This window comes from Blennius ocellaris (assembly GCF_963422515.1).
Source record: "Blennius ocellaris genome assembly, chromosome: 23".
In the NCBI taxonomy this organism is placed as follows: Eukaryota; Metazoa; Chordata; class Actinopteri; order Blenniiformes; family Blenniidae; genus Blennius; species Blennius ocellaris.
In genome coordinates, this window is record NC_137672.1 from 12,589,161 (window position 1) to 12,612,872 (window position 23,712).

General features: G+C 39.4%; 1 protein-coding gene across 4 annotated transcripts in view; it reads left to right on the forward strand.

Moving 5' to 3' along the window:
* The window catches only part of LOC308146911 (receptor-type tyrosine-protein phosphatase delta), a 129,934-nt gene extending 125,946 nt beyond the window's left edge, over nt 1-3,988 (forward strand). For all 4 annotated transcript variants that reach the window (XM_080518884.1, XM_080518885.1, XM_080518883.1 and 1 more), the window contains one exon: nt 495-3,988. In XM_080518884.1, the coding sequence (XP_080375010.1) occupies nt 495-563 (69 nt within the window). In that variant the 3' untranslated portion in view covers nt 564-3,988. The remainder of the gene's footprint in view (nt 1-494) is intronic.
* Nucleotides 3,989-23,712: the final 19,724 nt, after the last annotated feature.

The following is a 23,712-nucleotide window of genomic DNA, read 5'->3' on the forward strand; positions in this document are numbered from 1 at the left end:
TTATTTCTATAGTTTCCACCACAAAGCCCTTTGCTACAGGTATTGGTGCAGCCAGAGACAATATACTGATTCAGCGCCTGTGTTACTAATTAAACAGTTTCACATCCCTAAAAGGTCTGGTAGATTTCCGAGCATCCTCCAGAGCCAAACAGATTAACTAAAGCAGGCTCCAGTTAAAGACTATGATTAATTTAGTAGCTGAATGAGTCCGAGGAAGACGTGTCTGCTCTACACTGCAATCTCATTTCATCTTTTTAGTATGACTACGCAGTATTTTTCAGCACAATTTGACAATGAATTGTCATGGGTTGTTGAAAAAGTTTATCAAATCAGCAATATTGTTCAGAGCACACATTGTTCTCGTTTCATGGAAAAGACAGCTCCTAACTTCTATGTGCTTTTGGTATTTTGCAAGACAATGAAGACTTGAAAGATAGTGAAGATTCGTGTTAACCATCTCTAAAAAGCTAAAGTATTCTCTTCTTTGTTTCCAGGATCAATACCAGTTCTGCTACAGAGCTGGTTTGGAGTACTTGGGAAGCTTTGATCACTATGCAACGTAAAAGACCCAGTATTGGAAGATAAAAGCAGAGGGCCGTTTGGAAAAAGAAATCCCAGTGAGCCTCTCTTCTGAGCCATAAATTCCTGCTTGAGAAAGTACTCCTTAACTCCTTGCTAACAACTCATTAAGTGTTGGATGTGTGACATGACTTGTCAAAAAATGAAAAAGATGATTCCCGGAGGACCAAGTATTTCCCAACCCCAATAAAACCTTGCCTTGACACAAAGCGTGAGGGAATCCTGACTGTTGAAGCATCATACGGAATTACATTTTCTTTTGCTTCAAGGATTCATTTTGGGGCTCATAAAACTGAATGAAACCAACACAACAAAAAAGTAAATGAACAATAAATGACATTGTCTGAAATGCATCAGTGATTATGAACCATTACGAGAGGTATCGGAGGCACACAGAATTGCGGGGAATAAAAAAAATGAAAAAGAGAGAGAGAAAAAAAACTCAATGCACATTGTAAAGAAGAAAAAAAATCTGTTTCACAATCAAGTACACACAGACAACCCATCGCAAAAGAAGACAATGCTTGGTCCACAAGAGCAGGACAGACTTAAAGTAATAATGAATAAATACCCCTTCTCCTGTCACCATGTTCATCATCTAAATTTGGGGGGGAAAGGGGGGAGAGTTCAAATGATCTATTAAATAAATGAAAATTATTGATTTAGTTTTTTAGTACTTTATTATACAGCTAATGTGCTTTTTTTGAACTGTGTGAATTTCCTTTTTTTACACAAACTTATCGCTTGGAAAAAAGTGATGAAATGTATTTACGTAAAAGTTCCTCTTTTTTTTTTAAAGCTGTAGAACTGTTCTAATGTACCATTTTGCAGAGAATTGTTTTTCTTAATTTCATTCAATTTCATTTTTTTCCTCCTCATTTTGTTGCAGTCTGTGCACAGAATAGAATTCACTACCAAAATGTTGTTCACAAGAAATATTTTTGCTCAAGAATGATTTTTTTTCCTTTTTTTTTTTTGTTTCTGTCCATGATCACATACATGGTAATCTAATTACTCCCGTCAGATAAACTGGGGCTTTGTGGAATCAACAGGGATGAGCAAAGTATGAAGTTGCTGCTGCCAATTATCTTAGTTCTTCCATGTTACTATGATAAGAGAGAACCTGATGAATTGGTAAGATATATGAATATATTTAGAAATATATAAAAGGTACAGATTGTTAAATATTGTGAAATATATATTGAAGTATACATACAACATTCTAAATATATTGATAAAGTACAGAATTTATAAGGAGAAATGAATTATGGTTTGTCTATGAAAGCTTTCAAATTCGGAGTTGTGTGCTATGGGGGAAATGAAGATATTTTTCACTGGAATGCACATCAGTAGGACAAAACTGTATTCTGATTCAGTGCATCTTTTCTTGTGCAATAAATTTGTGTGTTTTTAGATAGGGTTTTATGTGGGTATCTTATTCATCCATGACATTGTTGGCGTTTCCATGCCCCTTCCTCCCGACCCCACCTACCACGGGGTGGGGAGCGTGTTGCTGGGGGGATTCACGTGCCAGTCAAAGCCACTCTGGTGCCCCACTCCCCCCCCATTCTTCTTTAAAATCACATCCAGTCTGTAATTAGGAGGCAGAGGAGTCACGCAGCCGCACTCACCGCTCCACACAATAGGGCAACGTACAAAGACGTCACTTAACTCGTGGTTCTTTGAAGTGTTCAGTGGTTAAAAAAAAAAAAAAAAAAGACAATAGTTGTTGATTTTGCATTTAGAGTGCCTTATATTTATGCCTGTTTTTATAATGTTTCATTTAACATAATGTATCTTTTGAGTAATCGAGGCATTTAGTGTAAATGGAAATGTATAGTTTATTTACCTTTAGTATTCATTTGTCACACAATGAGATTATATATGCAAATAAGAACATTTCAAAGGTCATATTTTTCATTTTCAGTGGCCTTATTGTGGCTGAGTGAATTAGAATTGAACAGTTTATAAATCACCGTCATTTACAGAAAACAGCCAATATCTATAGATACATATATATCTATATAGATATATATATAGATATATATTGACAAGTTGTATATTTACATTGTTCGGACAGAGTCAGGGAAAGAGACTGCAGAATACTGCTGTCAGAATTAAACAGGATGAAACAACACGCCATTAGTACGTGTCTCAAGCCTCGCAGTGTAAAAGAGCATTTCACTAAATAGTACCCACTGTTGGGCTTGTCAGTGGTTTAACTCTGCGCATGCAGATTTACAACATCGGACAGATAAAAGGGTTGCCAAATAGACGAAGGGTTTCTTCTTCATGCCTTAGGTTGGGACTTCACATGTGGAGAGGAGTACAAGTACCAGTTATGTTTTCCTGACAATCCTTAAACAGGGTCCTTTTTCTCATCACCCAACATTTGGAGACGTGGGGGGGGGGCTTTAGTTTGGTTGCGTTTCAGTCTTTCTGTTGCATCTTCTCCACACCCTCTCTGATGGCTTTGTGGATGTGCATTCCAGGTGCTTTCTTTCCCTTGTTAACCCGAGCAGTTTTGTGTCTGGTGCTTCACTGATTATTTTGTCATTTTTGTTCAGATATGAAAGTGCTATTATTTAACCTTATGGTAACATTACTTTATGCTCATATCTCAGAACGTCTTCATTTTGCCATCTGAGTTGGACCTTTTTATTTGTATTTTTCTCATTAATTTTCACATACATGTTGAACCATTTGCAGAATGGCCAAAAGCTGGCCTGGTAGGAAGACTTGCACTTTCTCTATCTTTGTACTATGCACTGCCCTATTGATTCTAAACCCAATAATATATTACTTGAACCCATATGGAAAAGAAAAAAAATCTCCTCAAGCGTTCACTTTGTGTGTATGTAAATAACACAGAAAAGGTATCAGCTCTTGAAAAAGACAAAAAAAAAAAAAAAGAAGTTTGTGGCGAAAAAGAGCATCTGTCCTGATGCCATGGGTCACTCCAGCAGATGACTTCAGAAAATCTGTCCCCCCAACCATCTGTTCTCGTGGCTTTGCCATTCAAGCTTGGAGTGTCATTAACAGAAATAAACGTTGTGTTCTCTGCTCTCTCTATCTATCTCTCGTCTGGATGCATAGACTGAAAATTAAATAATGAAATTGTACAAAAGAAAAAAAAAAAGAGAAAAAAATGGCTTGTTAAAAAGATCATACAATTACCTCTGATTAGTTGTAAGCGTAAACTGTTTCTTTCTCTGAATGAAAGGAGTGCTTTTTATTTTCTTACTTAGGTTACATTGGTGGCGAAAGAAGTCTGTATGAAAATCAGTTCTTTGCTGACACAAGTTCCATTTGTTATAAATGAATTCTATTAAAAAATGTCAGTGTTATGCATCGGCGTTTCACTTGTTTCCCTCCACCTCACTTTGACTTGAGAAGACTGATGAAGCTATTTTACCCCCTACTGGTCTGGGTCCAACATATTATCCACAGCTCTCTCATGAAAGGGGAAATTGAGCCTCACCACATTTGAATAGATTTCCACCGCTCTGCTTTTTCTGCCACTGATGTCGGCTACAATGAATCATCAGGGGAACCTTTGACAAATGAAGTGCAATGTTTTCGAGGCCGCTTTGTTTTTGAACACAGATTTTGTGACACGGCGGCGGCATACTACAGCTCGGTATTCATAGCTCCTCCGCTTTATGCTAAACGCAGTTGTGTGTTGTCAGCGCTGTAAATATTTATGTGTGCTCCTGCATTTCTGCTCAGAATTATGCGTCATAAGTGAACGGCGGAACGCATTGATGAGTAAACAGGGTCACAAAAACAAACACGTTCCTTCATTTTCAGTTTGAGAGAGGGACGTTGCAACGCGAGTCTGTTTTAATACAGGCTGCATGTTCTTCATGTGCCTGTGTGAATGTATTTTGGCTTCAGACATACTTGTTAGGTTAATTGGTGCCTCTACATATGAGCATGAGCGATGTCTGATTACTATGTCCAGGATGCAACCTTTTAAACATTACAAGTAAATCTAAAAGACACAGGAAGAAGTCATTTTTCAAATACACTAAAAAAGATTGAAGCAAAACCTATTAAATTTGTATTTGTTTGGTGTTCGTGTTAAACTTTTCAACTTACATGTATTTTCATGTTAAATGTTTCTGCATAAAGGTTGCTCATAACACAGAGATGTAGATTCATACATATGCATTTTTCAGCCCTCAAACTTTAAGCTTTTGCACCGTGCCTGCATGCTTTGTGTTCAGGATTGGGTGAAGCTGCCGTTAACTGCAATTGAAATAAAGAAGCTTTACAGATAACAAGCTACTATATAAAAATATGGATTTAACACAATTATCATAACTCCGTCTCACTCTTACACACTCCCCTCAAGCTATGTAAACATTGATCAACAGAATAGTTGTAAACAATTATCACATTATCTTGTCAGCCATTTAAAGCATATACACATTTGTCAATGCAAACAAGCATTAATAAATATTTTCCAGAAATTAATATTGACATATGCATGTAGTAATACACAAGGTGAGGTAATCACACCACATGACACCGAGTCTATATGCAATCAGCCACCGACAGAACACCGCTGAGTATATTTCTCCACAAATCAAAACTCTGAAAGTACAATAAAGTGGCAATACCCTGAGGCAGGAGAAGTTCAGAAACAACAACAAAAAAATAAGATTTTTTAAAAACTATTAAACTGCATGACAGCTGGAGAACACAGTCAATAACTGGTTGCCTGGAGAAGTTATTCCGGATTCAGAAAGCTGCCCATGCACTCAATTAGAAAACATCATTCCACATGATAACAAATGACAGATGCCATCAGGTATGGCAGCAAGATTGAGAAACATTATTCCCAGAGTTTACCTGGGAAAAGTTTTGATGTATAACAAGCTCTGCAAAAAAAAAAAAAAAATCTAAGTCCACATATCAGATCACAGCTAGCATTGGATTGTCATAAATAACAACAAGTATCTGTCTGAGACAGAAAAAACTGTTGTTGTGGAGATGTGTCAAAAAAAATGACATACTGCACCAAGTACAGAGATGATGTGCAGCTGTGATTCCTGTGGGAGTGATGTTGTCTTTGCTGCCATTTGTTTTGGTAAAACACCCCTCGAACTGAACATAGCACATCACTTAAGTGCAGAAAATATTGATACAACAATATATTGTATGGTGTTGTAGATTCAAAGATTTACTTTTTGTAGTCTATATAAGTGCTGCATGGTGACATGTGTTCTCTTTGTGTGGGCCTGAGTTTCCTCTGCACACGACAGTTTCTTTCCCACTGACCAAAAACATGTTTCGCTGCACCTACAGTCAGGTGGACTCCCGAAAAAAGTGGCAAAGAAGATAGATATATTGTCAATTAAAGAATTAGCAAAATCCTCTGAAACAAGTAAATTATGTCTACCTCTGTGTAAAAAAAAAAAAAAAAATCCAAGAAATGAACAGTCCCAGAGCAAAATAAGGATTTTAAGTTAAAAAAAAAAAGGAGGCAAACTTGTGCCTCAGACCCAGATGGTGCTCAGCCATAAGGCAGCACTATAGGGGCAGCACGAGACAGATGACTGAGTAACACATTACCGCACATACGCCATTAAGATATGACATGTAGGAAAATGTTCACAGATTACTTCATGGCAAAAGCAATTATTGCTTCACCTTGTTTCTGACAATTTGATGGAAATTGGCTCAAATGAATGCATGACTTTCTCGAGCAGCCACACCGGTGCAGATGTCTGCGACGTGAATCCAATGAAAGACGCAACTTCCACTGTCATCAGATTTTATTTTTCACCGACTGCACTTCAGATGTGTTGAGCAGATGTTCTGACTTTGTCTCTCAGCATTTTTTTTTTTTTTTTCAGAATTACAAAGCCAACCAGCCAGTCACAACACTGCGCACGAGTTATTTCTCATTTCCCACCACCACCCGCCCAGCCCTCGCTTTAAACAAAAGCAGCTTGCCTGAGCCTCAGCGCTGAGTGGGATTTAAGAATGAGATGTTTCTTTTTATTCTCTTAATTTTGAAAGATGTAAACCGTCTAAACCCGACTCTCCCGGCACAGAAATGACATAACCGGGCTTTCAAAGAATTCAATTACATTGGCTCTTTGCCCTGTTCAAGAAGTCAGTGCGTTTCCCCCCTCCCAGAGTGGTCTTGAGGCTCCACTGTCGATAGTCACATGTTACCACTTCATCAGCTCAAGTATTGTTGTAGCTCAATTTTTCCTTTCATTTTGAATAAGGCCTTTTTTCCAAATACATCAATGAGTCCATTGTTTTAACGAGCGAATTGATAAATATTAGCAACTAATTGTACTGCAGCAAGTTAAAATGAGGAAAAATCTAATGAAAATGTATTCAAATGAAAAAGAGTAAACCTTTTCTTAATTTGAGAATCTTGTGTACATCATTTCCTTTGATGGATAGATCATTCAATTCTATGGGTTTTTTCCCCTTTAACTAGACTACAGAAATGTTTATCCACATTAAATGTGAAGGCACAAACTCTAGGAAACAGGAGGTATTTTATTCTGATTACTCAATTACTTTTCATTTACCTTTCAGTTTATCCTTTTAAAAAGAGTATGCCAATAAATGGAAAACCAGAAATGTATTAATTATTTTCTACCTTACTGGAATCAATATTGTAAAAAATGTACATGAAAATACAAAAACTGATCGAAACTTTCTTGAAACAGAACACCCTTTGTATTTGTTTTATTTTTTGGTGAAATAAAAACCTGGTTGCTCTTTTACCAATTAAAATAGAACATCCTGGCATTTGCGGTAGCAAAAAGTTAACTTCCACAGCTTCAATTTGGAACACCTTTGTGAGAATGAGGTAGAGATATTTGTGTTCAAATTTAGAGACTCGGAAAAGACAGATTCAATTCTTCTATCCTGTCCCGACTCATCGGTATTCCTGGATTGTTGCAATGCTCTACCTCATTCATAACCTGTTCATACAATTTGGCACTCAACACATTTGCACTTCCAACAAATGCTGCAAAATGTTATCTTATATTTACAAATCCTTTGATGTAACGTCTTTGGAATTTGTTAGATAACAGAAGAGGGTCTGGTTTCATCTTTTAAGCTCTTTCTACTGCATTCCAAAATAGATTCTTTCCCCACTCTGAAAATAACTGAACAGAACGATCACAGCCATTATGTACTGGAGCACAGCTTAGCCACCGGGGCCTGGAATTTGGACTGGATTTCAAACACTTCCATCATCACTCCAGGTACAGCAAATAAACAAAATTCTGAAGTTTTTGTGTAAACTAAAAGCACTTTAGGCAAAACAATGTCACTTCTAGGTTTTTACTGTCAAGATTCAAATATTAACAGTGATTTATTATATATATATATATATATATATATATATATTTCACATCAATTCACTGTAACAGCTGGCTGCCAGCAAAGCTAATATTGGACTTGAGAGCTAAGCAGCTGAGCAAACAGACATTGAACTTCCTGAATTCTTGGCTCGACTAGACTAAAAGCACAAGGCAGAACAAGTGGAGCGGCTGTGCGCTGCAAATGAAACAGACAACGACGGGCCAGTGAGCTGCCGTGACCTCGGGGCCTTTCACAGGCAAAATGGTGAAGCCCGTTTCTGTGCAGCAGCGCGACAGGCACCATGCCCCGCAGCAGACTGATGATGATGATCCATACGGGGATCCTCAGTCGAGCGGAGTCCCAGTTCAGCGATGACGAAACCAGATAAAAGCTGACACCGCTGCTGCTGCTGCTTTGTGTGCACGTCGCATTAGAGCTACTTTAGAGGCAAAATGAAGGTTTGACCTTTACTTACTATTGCCACAGGAATAAACGGAAAAGAAGGGAAACACTAATGGCCGTTAAAAGCATGCAGTCATCTGTGTGATTATACATTTTTGTTTGCCTATGAAGTGCAAATTACGACGAGGTAGCCCTCAGAAAATGTCTGAGAGAGAGCAGGTTTCTTCAACTGAGTGCCCAAGGAAAACAAGAGGGAGGTGAAATGGGGAGATAAATGATGAAAATGGAGAGGGATAAAGTAGAGACAACTTCAGTGAAAAGGTTGACTGGAGAAACGACAGACATGGTGAGAGAGGGCGAGGGAGCAATCCAGCATGAGCCAACAGTTGCCGCAGTGTATAAACCTCTGAAGGTTAATTTCTCCAGCTCAGCATCTTGCCAATATCCCAGCAATCAGAACCTCTGTAGGCCAGCCATCTGCTTCCCCTTCTCTCTCTGCCTGCTCTACTGATTCCTACTTGGCTTCATGTGGGAGTGGACATGCATCAGGGCACCTTCTGCGTCTAATGTCTGAATGTGGAGGCGAGAGAGAAAAGAGGGTTTTGAGGCTTTCGATTGCGTACACAAAAAAACAACAACAACAACAACAAAAACTGTTGTGCTTAATTGAACACTTTGTTTCACTCCTGAAAGTGTGTACAACACTGATCTTGGGTGGTTTAGTTGATAGAGTCTATGGTTTCATTTCCCATTTCAGCCAATTTAAGCATATTTGGACAAGAAACTGAGGCACAAATTGCTTGCTATGAAAGTTGAGCACCTTGCATGACAGTTGTTGCGAGTGTGCACCGTGGAAAGCATTTTAAATGCTGCTGGGATGGTGAAAATGTGGTATAGTTCCATTAAAAACTGACCTGCAAACTGTGCACACAGAGGATTACATCCGATAGTATGCATGCAAATCTGTGGCAAAATGGTTAACAGTCCACCTGCTCATTAGCCTGTACATAAATGAAATACTAAGCAACACATATTTCTCCTACTTTTTGCCACTTAACCGACATGCACCTGCTGGCCACTAGTCAGAGCTACATCGTCTCCAGACAGCAGTCTTCCTCCCCACAGCAGTGTGCCAGCAGACTACCATTTCAAAACTGTGGTAAATGGAGATGTGTCGTCTAATTAAACCTGCACAGTTTGTCAACAACACAGCATGAAGGCTGTGTCAAAAAAATAAATAAATATAGTATTTCTCCAAAGGAGCAATGCACAGTCACAGCAAATCAAGCATTTTTATATTAACCAACACCAAACTGGCTTGCTCATATCGTGCCCTGTCTGAGACAATAACACCGCTCATCAGGACGAAATTATTCCACATAACTAAGCTGAAAGTAACTGCTTCAGGAAGTTAATGACATCCTCAATACTACTGAAACATAACCTCTGGAGTCAGAAACAGTGAAACACCTTACTTCAGCAGCATCTAATATGCTTCTTGAAAATTGTGAATAAAGATCTTAATTTCAGGGACAGTGTTTTAAGATATTTCTTTTTATCGAATTAGTTGACTGTTCTCACAGAGATGTTTTGTTTAACGGGAAAATAGATTTGTCATTAGGAACTTGAAAAAAACATTCTCAAATTAGCACATTAGGGGAGATGAACATGCAACATTTGGCATTTCTTCCCAATACTATAGATTACTGAGAGAATAAACTCATGGATTAATTTAAAATATGCAATGTGATCTCGACCCCTCTAAGCATTGTAGTATTACCACAGCTGGTAACTCAACAGGTTTATTTAAAGATGTTACATTATTGGATTTGTCCTCCCTCTTTTTACATCTTAGAGTTCTCTCTCCTTTATTTCTTCTGTTCTTGTTATTCCCATAGCATCGGCATTGTGTCAGATCATCACCCTTCGTGCATTGTTCTTTATTCATTGTCAAATTTTTTTTGCTGTAATTTTTCAATATGTTTGATAACTTCTTCCACTTTTACATCTCACTCCATGAAATCACATTACATTTTGTTGATCGTGTGCACTTAGCTCTCCAGTCATTATTTCCACAGTGGACAGAAGCATTAACACATACTGTACAAATCCGTCATTTAAATGTGTGATGTAAACTGATGTCATCAATAAAATTCACCTGTCTTGTGCCTTAACATCCTACAACATAAATTCAAACCACCAACAATCATGTTTTTGATCTGACTGACACCATGTAAAAAAACACAATAAATGAGCTGGTTAGAGCCAACTGGAACTTCACAGGACACATCAATTATATTGTCAAGCCTGGGGGGAAAAAATAGAAGTATAATTCACCTATTCCCCGACAGCTTTTTGTTGCAACCTAAAGCAATAATACACCTTCACTTGAGTGCTCAGCTGCAGTCTTTTCATACACTGCCACTTCACCAAGGGGATAAGTACTCAGGGTATATTTTTGTGACCTCAGAGGACACTGTGTCAATTATTGTAGGTATGGCCCCATGGAGGACTTCATTCCCTAATCAAAATAAATGGCCAGGGCAGCAGAAAGTGAATGGAGCTAAACCCCCGATATTCCTTTGAGACAGGTGTAGGTGTGTGTGCGTGCGCCTTTTTTTTTTTTTTTTTTGGGGGGGGGGACGACAAATCCATTACCACGAGGTAAATAGGACGCATCAGCACTCTTGGCCTATTCCTATGGTTGCAGCCCCGTGACCACCCCCTGGATAGGATCCTTCCATTTTAGACGCAGGAGCTGATAGCAGGAGTTGCCCCCACTGCCACGCATCCCCCACTTGCATGCCACCCTGCAGTCAATCTTACATAATACATTCTGATGATAAAACTCTTCTGCGTCTGGCAGCTCTGCTAACTGAAAGTGGCTGTGACTAACTGACTGTAATGGAAAAATTCAGCTCCCTCCATATAATGGGAAAATGTGGAGGAAGTGTAAGTTCAAACTTTAATGCAATGCTGTAGTTTAATGTGGTCTTAAGCAATTCATGGGGGGGTGAGGGGGTGGAGGAGGCGGGGGCGGTGGGGTGCCATTAAAATCAGCTGTCATAAAATTACAGTAAATGTTTCTCTTTTTTTCCCCTCCCTCACTTTTTTCTTCTCTTAGCCAGCTGGTAGTCATTTCACTGTCAGGGTGTGTATAATTTCAGCTGATAGCAAGACAGTTCTGCTCGAGGGCACAATTTTTTTTTCTTAAAAATCACAGCGAGAGTGCTTTTAGGGGGCTCCTCGTACACAAGAAGGCTTTCAAGTTGTCCATCTCCCCCCCAATGTCTGCTCCACAAAAGTGTTGCTTTTGACATAAGATAAAACTGTATAATATGAAGCTGTCACGTTGTCCTACAGAGGTTTACAGTGTCGGCCCATGATACGGTCAACCACTGCAGCTACAAAAGAGGGAATTTGCTGGAGATTCAACATTATACATATTTCAGTGCAGGATAGTTGTGACCAATATGTAAATTGATTTAGTTCCACAGTATAGGAAGAAATGCTTGAATTTTGTTCAAAGGAACGGAATGAAATCAAATCACTGAATTCACAAAAAGACCATCGCAAAAATACTCAAGCATACATATTAAATACCTTTTAATATATGAGCAGAATATATTTGATGCAAGAAATCAATTTTCTGAGCTGTTGATGACTGTTAAATTACTTTATTGAACTTAGACCATATCCTTTAAAGAGAAAAAAATTTAATCATTGTGCAACACATAGTGTACATTGATGGCAGGATGATGATGCTCTATTTCTTGTGTAAGTTACAATAATGTGTGCATATAGAATCTAAACTATGCATACTCATATATGCAATCGTAATACATGTGTGTGTGTGCGTGTATGTAAATATATATTTTTTTTTTTCATGTCGAATGTACAAATATACAAATCCATCTCCTGGGAAATGTGGGCGGAGTTGCAATAGTTAGATCATATTTAAATTCAGATATGAAACCAAATACGAAATAGATGTAGCACCTTCATCTGCCAGCTTTGGATTTGTGTGTGGGCTGATCAATGCATGGTGGCAAATTAAGTGGCGACTGGTTAAAATGCTCACTAACTTGCTAAGGAACCCGGCTGCTTTTTGCAATGTCCACAAGTAAAGCCAGAAGAAATGTGTCCACATTCAATGAAAGAAATCATCCTATTGATAAGATGAAACCCTTGGAAAAGCATTTCATTGACCAGCGGGAACACCTTAAATCGCTCGTTTCAGTACAGAAATAATAAAGAGGCTTAAAAACTGTTAAGTTAGAATAGGGTTTTCTTTTCTTCGTGTAATACATTAAAAACAGGGCTGAACAAATTCCCCAAGGATGTGGTAAAGCAGAAAAGAGGGGATGGTTGACTGCTACTGCTCAGGGCCATACAAGAGCATTTAACTAGCAGAGATTAACTACAGTATTCCCACTGGTCGCTTAGATGTCCTAGTGTACCGCCTCGGGGAGGAGAGATACCAGAGAGGGAGCGGTGGAGGGACTGAAAGAAATGGGAGGTGGGGGCGGAGTGTCCATGTAGTGCTGACAGCTTTGGTCACTGGAGAGTCTGGAGTGACAGGTGATACATAACAAAAACAGCCTCCCCGCCTCCACAGTTTTTAGCGTTTGAGGCGCGCTGTAAGGTTGTGATTATTTTGTCATGTTGGATATCACATGACATCGCAACCAAATTAGGACTCAATCCAATGCTGGTGGGTAATGATGGAGTGTCTGGGCTCTGTACATTGGAGCAGAAAAATAACAAAAAGAAAGTCTTTAGCTTTTCCATATGTATTATGATTTAGTCTTTTCAGGCATGTAGCTTTTTAAACAAATGTATGTTGAGTCTTTTGTATCACATTTAACTCAGTAACACCAGATGATAAAAAGACACTTCATACAACATGACCAGGTCAAATCTTCCAACACCAAAAGTCTTTACGTTTGTGGCCAGTCATGGTTTTTTGTTGTTGTTGTTTTTAAAAAAAATAGAGCTTCTATAGGAGTCTGAAAACTTAATTTACCATCATTGCTTTATGTATTATTTGTTCTATGTTTTGTGCCTTAAATATTACACTTGGTCATGCAGCCAAAAACCTGATCAAAATTCCATTGACTGTGCGCTGCTGATTTTCAAATGGATACAAGAGCAACTGTTTTTGTTGAAAGCCGTTGTGTTTTCCCACTGTTTTGACTCAGCCTGGAGATGTCAGCCATCGCTCTCACTCCAACAGACACATTTGTGGACCTTCCTGCAACTGCTCCTGATCCACCTGTGACATTTTCTCTGGCCTGTGCTTGTTCGTATTCATAACGTCACAGCCATGCCCAGTGGCGTTCATGTTATAAATACTGATTGTTGTATATTCCTGAAGTCACACACACGCACACAAAACAATTATCTAGATGAGACATTTAGTTTTCTTCCACAGGATTGCTGTGCCCTGCAATCAGCAGGCATCCAGTCAAATCACAAAAGTCTCTCACAGCAACTTTTAGGGGGATTTTAAGTACATTCGCAAAATCAAGTGTCATGCCAGCAAACAATGCTTTTTTTCTGTTAATGCAGCTTATCACAAATGTGGCTTGAAAATGCTTACCCATACTTGCCTCGTCAACATAAAACACAAGAAAAATAGCCAGATTTCAATTGCAACAATGTACAACACCCGCTCAAGCGTAAATCAACGATGCCTGACATTATCGTTCTCTGGCAATGTTGCTGATCACATTTCCAAGTTGGTCCGCCTTGCTAATTTGGACGATATTATTGTCACAGCTCTTTTGGAGTGCCTAACAGCGTCTGAAACAATTAAGACCCCCAACTAGGGCAGTGGATGCCTCTGTAGAAATGCCACTGAGTTGTTTATTGTATCAACAGCTTGCACTGTAGGCATCCCCCATATCTTCCATGTGCCAGAGGAATATATGAATGCAGGAAACGCACAGCAGGGATACTTTGTCTTTTTCTGGCCTCCCTCATCCGCCTACCACTCCCCCCACCCCCCTCCCCCATCTCTTTTTTTTTTCTCATCTTCCCTCTGTGTTTCTGCCTGGAAGTGGAACCGATCATTGTGGATTCTCTCCTCCATCACTGAAAAAGCTTGTCTACTTGTGATGCAGAGCAGGGCGAAAAAGCACAGAAATATGGCATGTCTCCAGCAACGCTGGTTCAGAGAGAAGGAGTGCAGCATTTTGTATGCAGCCAGGATTAGCCTAATTGAAGTGTCAGCCTGAGAAAATTGTGGATGCGCGCGGGTTAATGTCTGGGTATAGCAGAAGCTTCACTCATCTCGGCGATGATGAGAAATTTGGCTATCTCCGCAGGCCTCATTTGATTGTGTATGGTATGCGTGCATGTGTGGACATCCAACCTATGCTGATGCCAATTGTAAAACTTACCATCAACTATATTTATGATGCTGAGGCAGCAAGGTGGATGCTGGCTGGGCGTATAAACACACTGCGTCATTACAATTGGAAAATGCAATTAAAACCGGCAGCAATCTTAACTGATTAAATTAATGCCCAAACTTGTGAACAAACTGATGAATACTCAACCTTAGGCTGGGGTGTGTTGATTAACACCTCCTATATGGCTTCTTCCTCTTCACCATTACTCTCAGGATAATTGTTAGTGTAAATTACATGCATCAATACGACGGTGGAGACGGCACTGGAGCCAACATGGTCAAGCAGTACCTTTTGCTTAACGTATTGCCGTTGCCTTGTCTAGTCCAGTGATCACTCCAAACAGGTCTGACTCACAAAATCCACAACATATTGAGCAAAGAGAAAACTCAAGGCTGGAAATTTGTCACAAGGCTTTTCAGATGTGAGACAGAGTTGGTTATATCCTGAACAGCATGACAAAACAAATACCTAATTTCACACAACACTTACCTTTCAGTTTCCCTGATGAACAAATGAATCCACTAAACTCACAAGCTGTACCTACAGTATGTTTTGCAGGGAGCTGATCGGCTTTTAGTTTTTCATTTTTACCGTTATCCCTATGCTGAAGCAAAGCAGCGACAGCCCTTTGAATTTACCAGGTTAAAACAAGGGGCCTCCAAAGGTACTTTGAGTGGTAAATGTGAAGTAATTAGCCTCAGTCCTGAATAAAACACTTGACTATTTAAACAGCTCTAATAGTGATTTGCTATGTCATGCAAGGCAATGGCCCATTTTGAAATTTCAAACAGCAGCCGCTCATTTTAATTAGCTTCTGTCTGTCATCTGAACACGTTTTACATGGTGATAGTGACCACCTGGTGACGGAAGATATCATGGGCTGATATATCTGCCGGTGGCCAATTTCATCCTCCGTGATTAATGTCTTTCAGTTGGCAGACTTGGCCATTATCCAGTTTTTTGTGCTTTTGTGGCATAGGAGTCCAGAATATTTCCTCTCAAACAAAGACGGTTTACCTGACAAAGAATCTCCAGGCCCATTTAATGAGTTGAATTTTTTTTATCGCAATTTAACAATCTTGCTAATCACATCTGGTCATTTTCCAGCTTGATGGAAAAAGAGGCATGTGGATTAGTCATTGGCCCGAGGTTGTGTTCACCTGTTGTGCGGGCCATTAAAATAAAAATAAAAAAACTTTAGTGGCAGCAATTTTACAATTTTTTTTAATGAGAAATAACATCAACAGGAATTCCTCTGTGGCACATGTGCAGAAGTAAATGCAGAAAGGAGAGAGCAGTTTGATTTCTGTCACATGGTGGTAGCTGCTTCTAATGAGCTGCACCAGATTTGTTTTCTGAAGCGAGCTGACTCATTCCTCAAGGTGTTTGATAAGCACCCGATTAATACAGCCGATCTCAATCGAACAAATAAAGTGTGTGAACAGAGCAGTTGTACTCTTCCATTTCCATGAAAGTAAGCCTATTGACTGTCCAAACCTATAAATGTGACACCCCCACCCCCCCAAACTAGTCTTAGTCAAAAAATTAAACAAAACCAAGTGCATAGCTCCATTCATTTATTGTTGACAGCATTTACTAGTAGTTTCACTGTTGCCTTACTCAGACTCCATTTATACAACTTTTCAAGTAGAAATGGAAAACTTTAGTTGAGTTTTGGGTGTCTGTTTACACGACAAGAGTCGTCGGGCCCTAAAAACGATGTTTGGAAAATGCCATGTCTCCGTGGATATGGGGGGAAAATGCAACTTATCTAGAATGCTGCTGCTGTGCTGTACACCGTGGCCATAGTCAACAGTTCTTTTGCACATGCGCAAGTAGATGGACAGTAACAACAATGTTTGCCTCTAGAGTGTCATGACTCCCAGTCCATATTCTCCTGAGACTTGATAGTTTTAGATTTGAGAGTTACCCGTACGGTATTAGTAATACAGCTTCATAGTCTGCACATACAAATGTCTGTGTACTTGTCTGTGTGCGTGCATCTAAGTGTGTTTTCATTACAAAAACAACCAGCACCCACCCGTGGCCCATCAAACACTATTTTCAAAATGTTGCAGTGTAAAAGTGAAATGTTCCTGAAACAAAAACTACCTCAATAATGTGTTTTTATTTTCAAAAGAGTGGTATTAAACCCCAATTATAATATGTCTGTAAGCTTCCTTGTTAAGAGTTCATGGGAGACATTTGTAGATTAAGTGATTTGAGTGAAGCCATCGTCGGCAACAACAATACAAGTCAAGGCAGCATATGAAAACAGTTACACAAGCAATTATCTGACTCTTCCAGACCAACTCCATATTATAAAGTACTCCTGAAGATATGTGGCCAGATGATAAAAAAAAAGTAATTAGAAAAATGTGTTTGTGCCAAGCGCAAAGCAATCTAGCACAAACAGTCTGAAGTCATTAATTCAGCTAAAGCCCACTATTTAAAGACTTTTGATTGAAAACACAGCTGCCTTCTTTGAATTAGTAGTCAAAACACATTTTACAGAAGATGTTTGATTACCACACAGCAAACAATCATTCAGAGAAATCCTCCTTCGCTTGCATAAGCTTTTTGGGTATGACGTAGTGCAATATATAGGATGGGCCTTCTTCATGAAGCCAATTAACTTAATGTGTATGAGATGGAATTGCTCACTTTGCTCGTGTCCAGTGTTGAGGTTGCCCCCACTGGAGAACCACCTTGCAGTTTAATATCGCTGAGTCATTTGATCTGGAGGAGGAGGTCGGCCTCATATGCTGCCGTAGGGACCTGGCACCAGTCATGATTTCACTGAAAGGTGCAGCTGTCAAGGTAAAGACCTCCGCGAGTCCTTCTGCACCTCAACACAACCTGGTGTCACAGAAGATCCAACAATAGCCACGAGGCCAAGTGTTACAGTACGATACTGCAGAAATGCAGGAGGCCAGGTGGCTCCAGATCATATTACCTGCAACTTGAATCCTGTGGCCCAGTGAGTCAAATATAAAAACAAGCAGGCGCTTTTATTCTCCATCTCAGATCGAAGCAAACATGACAGAACTTGAACAACGTTTCATAATGCCTTGCTGCATCTCCAGCAGCCCTATCTCAGTGCATCAAGCCCACTTTGCTGTAGGTTAACACTGAAATTACAGTTAATTCACACTGATGAGAAAAAGTGGGCGAGCAACTGGTAAATACCGAGTACAGCTGTAGCCAGTGTCTCGCGGAGAGAACCGGGCTCCAAGTTGGCAGAGGCACGCGTGGGATGGATTAGTGTCTTCATGTTTATTGCGCTTTAATAGGATTTGATTTTATAGATTTTTTTTGGGCAATTCATCCTCCTCCAAACACACCATCTGAGGGCTGAGAGATATATAATATGGATTAAGAAATGCCTTCTTTGACAAAAATGTGTCCGTTGCTTTACTTCAGGAATATATTATCCTGCTTTTGAAGCAGTTATATATTAAGGTTACTAGTGTGTTTATAATTAGGTCCTACACTAAAAATACTCATGCTAACATGCATGCCCCTCACACAGTCAGCCAGATGAACAAATCTTCCAGAGGATCTTTTGCAGAGTAAAATATTGCTGACAATGAGAACTTGAAAGTGATGTCATGTCTTCTTACACAACACTGGAAAGATTACAGTAGCAATTCCACCCAGATATTGGATTATGTTCCTCCCAGAACAGATGAGTCAGTTAAGTGTTTCCAGAATGATCCAAAGAAGCACCAGAGCAGATCTATGTGAAGAGTTGGGCTTTGTAACTCTGTGCAGGAAGTAAAAGATTAATAAATAAATAAAAAGCTTCAATGAATACCCCATGGCATCTGTCATATTTGGCATATTTGGATTAAGGGCAACCATTTCATATTTAAAAATGAGCTGCCACAGTGCAGGAGTTCAATCTCACTGGGTGTGTGATTCCATGTTTATGGGAGAAAATCCATAATTCAATCAGGTATTTAATTACTTTAAGTGGTGACTAAAGATGATGCACATTGGTGAACAGAATGTGAGATTGCCACTTTATAAAATGCAAACAAAAAAAGGAAAAGAAAAACTAAGAGCAAAAAGCTTGAGGTCATGAACACAACAATGTTATTTATCTAGAACAAGCAGGCTACATTGCAGGGATGTTTGGATTATGTGCTTAGAAAAACACACCAAAAACTCCCCTCAGGAGAAATGTTGACAGTCTGCTCTCTTTGCTCTGAGCTACGCGTTCAAATATTCCACTAATTATTTGAGTGGCTGATCAGAGAATAGGAGAACTCCCACTTAAAATTAAATGTAAATGTTTCAAGACATTTTTCTCGGACGTGAATAAAGAGGGGGAAGAAAAAAAACAAACGTCAGACGGTGAGACTTTTCAAATGCGGAGAAATTCTCAGACAAATTACACCTGGGTAATCATTTTTCAGGAGTGAGACGTTGGCTTTTGCTGTTTGAAGTGGAAAGCTTTCGCCCCTTAACTTGACACTCGTTTTTATTGCGGCCATTAAACCCTGAAGAGCCTTGAGTTGTTAACACGACAGAAACAAAGACGGGAAGAAGTCAAACATCTAGTGGCTCACTTCCAACAAATGCAGACAAAAAAAAATGAATAATGTGTCCAACACGCACTCTTCTAAGTGTGTTATAATATTAAATGTAAGAGCTCAAAAGAGCTTGGGGTGCCGATTAAGTTTGGACAGAGCGCCGATATGATTGGCTTTGGGTGTCGTCCAAACTCTGTAAACCTCAAAATGCAACCCATTAGAGATATACACCCTCTCCCCTCCTCCCTCCTCCACTCCCTTTGGCCGTACTCTTTAATATAACGAGGCAGTGAGAGAGCTTCCTTTCGACTACAGACTTTCAAACTTTTGTCATATTTTTACCTTATCTGTATTAATTCCACTGACAGCCTGCAGATAAATTCAGAGCTGTCTCACAGCTACAATGACAGCTCCCGGAATTCCTCTGTGGCAAAAAAGAAAAAGAAAAGAAAAAGGCTTTTTTTCTTGCTCACAGTAGGATAGGACTGAAAAAGCCTTTTGCACCTAAACCTGCTTTTTGTATGGAGATTCCAGAGCAAAATATTTAAAAATACCTGCAACTTTATCTAATCAACTATTCACTGCTACCTATGTGTTTCCAAGAGGCTGTAACACATTATTTAGGTTACTAACATGTTATGAACTTCAAGATATGAGTTTCTTTCATGTGGGCAATGAATGTAGATCAGTGGAGTAGATACATGGAGAGAAAATAAGTGGAGCACTTTTATGTGCATTTGCCACAGTCTCGCCCAGAACCACAGAAGAAAACTCATCGTCTCAGTAACATGTCAAGTTTGCACTTAGTAGTCATCGCGATTCATGTCGCGGCCCGTCCTCTGACTTTCAAAAACTTTGAGAAAACCTCCAGAACACCAGGTGCTTCTTTTTTTGAGAAGGATCCCATCATTCACTGCTGCGATAAGAAAGAGAAGTGCTTTCTGATGCAACCCGAGCACATGCAATCCAACATCGAGTTGTAAAGGCCTTGGTTCAAATCCCACTTCTGGCAGGTCATCCCTGTGGGCCTTTGAGCAACTCACTTGTGGTTACAAACTTGTTCCTATTGCATTTAGTCAACCTCAGCCTTCAGACCATCAATCTTGTAGACTAACTCAGGGTCATGGGGTACACCTTGGACAGGTAGTCCATCCATCACAGGGCAAACATAAGTTCAGGCAATCACACAAACCCTTTTCCAATGTAGGGTCACAAATGAAGCTCAAATGTATGCTCTTGGACTGTGGGAAGAAACTGGAGTGCCAAGAGAAAATCCATGCAAAGGGACAATACTACATTTTCCTATATTACAACCACTTAAATGACATAAACTGACTATGTAAATTCATGTTAGAGATGCACACATTTTGGCTGCAAAGTCTACATTTAATCAATCGTTAGCTTTGCTGCATACGAAATGAAACACTCATCCAGCCACCAGGGGGCAGGCAAGAGGCCAACCTTGATTGTGGCTTTGCCGTTAGTTGAAATAGCCACCGGACATTAAACCTCATACAGGGTTTTTTATTCAAGTGCAATGTTGGTTTTTTTATGCTTAAAATAATGAATATCCATTACTTATGCATCAACTTGACTGTGGTTATCAGTTTTGCTTCAAACATGCAGCTATAACTCAATTCGCTCACACCAGCAATTTCTATTTTTTTTTTCAATACAATTTCTCTAATGACTGTATCCACTGCAATACAAGCCAAGTCAGCATATATATCCATATGCTAGTTTGCATCATTAGAACTGACATTTCAACAAATGTGTTGCTAGAAAAAAAAGTTTGTGTTTTTATAGTAACCATGGTTACTATTCTAACATCTTCCTATGCTGGACCTGAAGACATCAGGGCCAATATTCAACAAGGATACATTGGTTTTAATGCCTTTTCTTCAGTTTATAACTCCAACAGTAATGAAGACGACAATGTTTTGCCAATAGACCCAGGGAACTCATATAACCTTTTAGATAATGAGAAAGTACAAATCAAACATTCAAACTTGTAAAAGTCTGTCAAGCATGATAGATGTGAGAACATTTAAAGGATCATAACTTATTGGAGATGGCTGCATATCAAGCCTGTGCAAAATTCATTCAATCCACATTTAGCTCAAGTATTTTTATTTCTTTTTCTGCCAACTAACATCTGTGTTTCAGATCAATGCACGCTCAGTTAACAATATTACTTTTTCAACTCAACTATTCTGCCTTGATTTTGTGAAGGCAAACTTGAAACCTAATTTAGCCAAGTGTAAATTAGATCAGATAAAACAGTGTAAATGATATGACAAACTAAATACCCAATTAAAACATGTGAGCAGAAAATACTCATACCCCAGGCTTCCTCTTTCTAGAGTAATTTCAAATGACTTACTAATGAGGTGATACTGAACTCTGTATTTATGACAGAGTTTTGTTTATTCAGGCTTATAGCATGATGCTTTGTGCTGTGGCGTACTTTCAACACCTGCACTTGCTCACCACTTTAGGGTTGATTGATGAAGTATCTTAAGAAAATAAATTTAAATGCTGTGACTTTTTATTGCTCTGGTTGTTGTCCAAGCATATGGTCAGCATCAGTCTAAAGAGAAACACAGGAAACCCTGGGTTTCATTGAGAAATGGACTGTGAACAGCTGTTCTTTGTGTGGTGGGAAACAAAGGTAAACTCGAAGGGAGGACACATTTGGTTCGGAAACTAGGCAGTTTGCCCTATGATATCATAGTCCCAACCAAATATAATCCCAGCGTGCAAGCAGAACGCCAAGGGTCTGTCGTCCCTCACCATTATTTGGGATGACGTGTGTAACCGTGCACCATGACCCCACTGTCGAGGAATGGAGACCGGGTAAGGAAGGGGGAAGCAGAAGTGAGGGTAGCTGCAGTTGAAGAAAGCTGACCCCTCGGCGAACGTAGGGTAGAGAGTTTTGTTGGCAGGCCCACAGCCGCTGCTGTGCCAGGATTCACATCACACAAACATGGTATTCTGGTACTAAAACGACTGCTTGTACAGCAGTCCTGTTTTTCAAATATGAACTATAAATACTTGTCACATCGTTGCACACCATGTACATATTTGACACCATCATTGGCCAAGTTCAATGAGCCGTATCAGTTTTGGAGCTATGCGAGCCGCAATCCCGACTCTTTTCTTCCCCCTTTGTTTAGTAATGGAGCCTCAGCCAAGGAGCTAGATTAGGGTAGCTCGAGAGAGGGAGCAATATATTTGCCATCTAGGGACATGACCTGTAAAAGTTCAGCAGCTTTTAATTATATGAACACTTTTACCTACCAAGATGAAATCATTACAGCTTCATCAAGATAGCACAGTGTGCTTCCAGTATGTTTATTAATTAAAAGTTATCACCAGAATACTCATACCCTAAATAACAATCTTGAATTCACCAGGATGTACAAAAAAAAATTTTTTTTTGTACATACTTGAACTTGTTCAATATTTTTTCAATTAATACATGAAATTCATTATACCAAGCAAATAGGACAACATATGATGCATTCAGTACTTTGTGAAGCCGCAATTCCGAGGATGTTCAGGACTGTTTACAACAAATCCCCAGTACTTTAACTTCATTAGGTCCAATATATCTGGGGGATTTTGCCTGACCGACACAACCTAAGTGGTGCTTCTACATAAGCATGCACTTTTCACTATTGCTACAATAAGTAGGCCTTCCTCACTTTTAGCTGCACTCGAGAGGACATTTCCTGAACAAAATCTTGAGGACAAAACATGAGCAATAACACTCGCAGTGACACAGAAGTCCACTGTGGGGAGAAGGAAAGGAATGAAAAATACATTGGACCATTTTCTTTAAGAGCACCCACAGGCTTTTCCTTTTTTGTGAACTCCAAGGACTTTATTGGGTATTTATCATGTTTATTGTACGCAACTGAAATCATTTCAAATTAGATATTGAGCCATATGCAGAAATGTTAAGGACTTGGGAATGCAAGAATCAAAAGAGTCTCACATCTGAGAATACCCCACACTACACTCAAATACGTGTAGTGTGGGAAGTGTTGTCTAAATTTGCTTCAGGTTCATCAACTGTATAAGAAAAGACTGTGCATGTCCACCACATTCTTTCCCTGAGGATTTTCAGCCACATGCAAACACAAAATGCTGCACATACAACTTGGTAAAAGATAAAGAGAAAAGATGTGACGAAGAAATCTAATATCAATAATAGTTCTTTTGCATATCATTAGACTGCAAACATTAACCATTGTATGTACACACAGAGAGCCGGATTGTCTAGCAGGAATTGAAAAGAAAAAAAAAAAATCACATTAAAAATCTCATTAAAATCGGGTAATCATGCTTTGCCTGAGGACTGGGGAAGGGGAGGGGGCTGCGAGAGGAAATGCTTACAAGTTGAATCAGCCTGGGGAAGAATACAT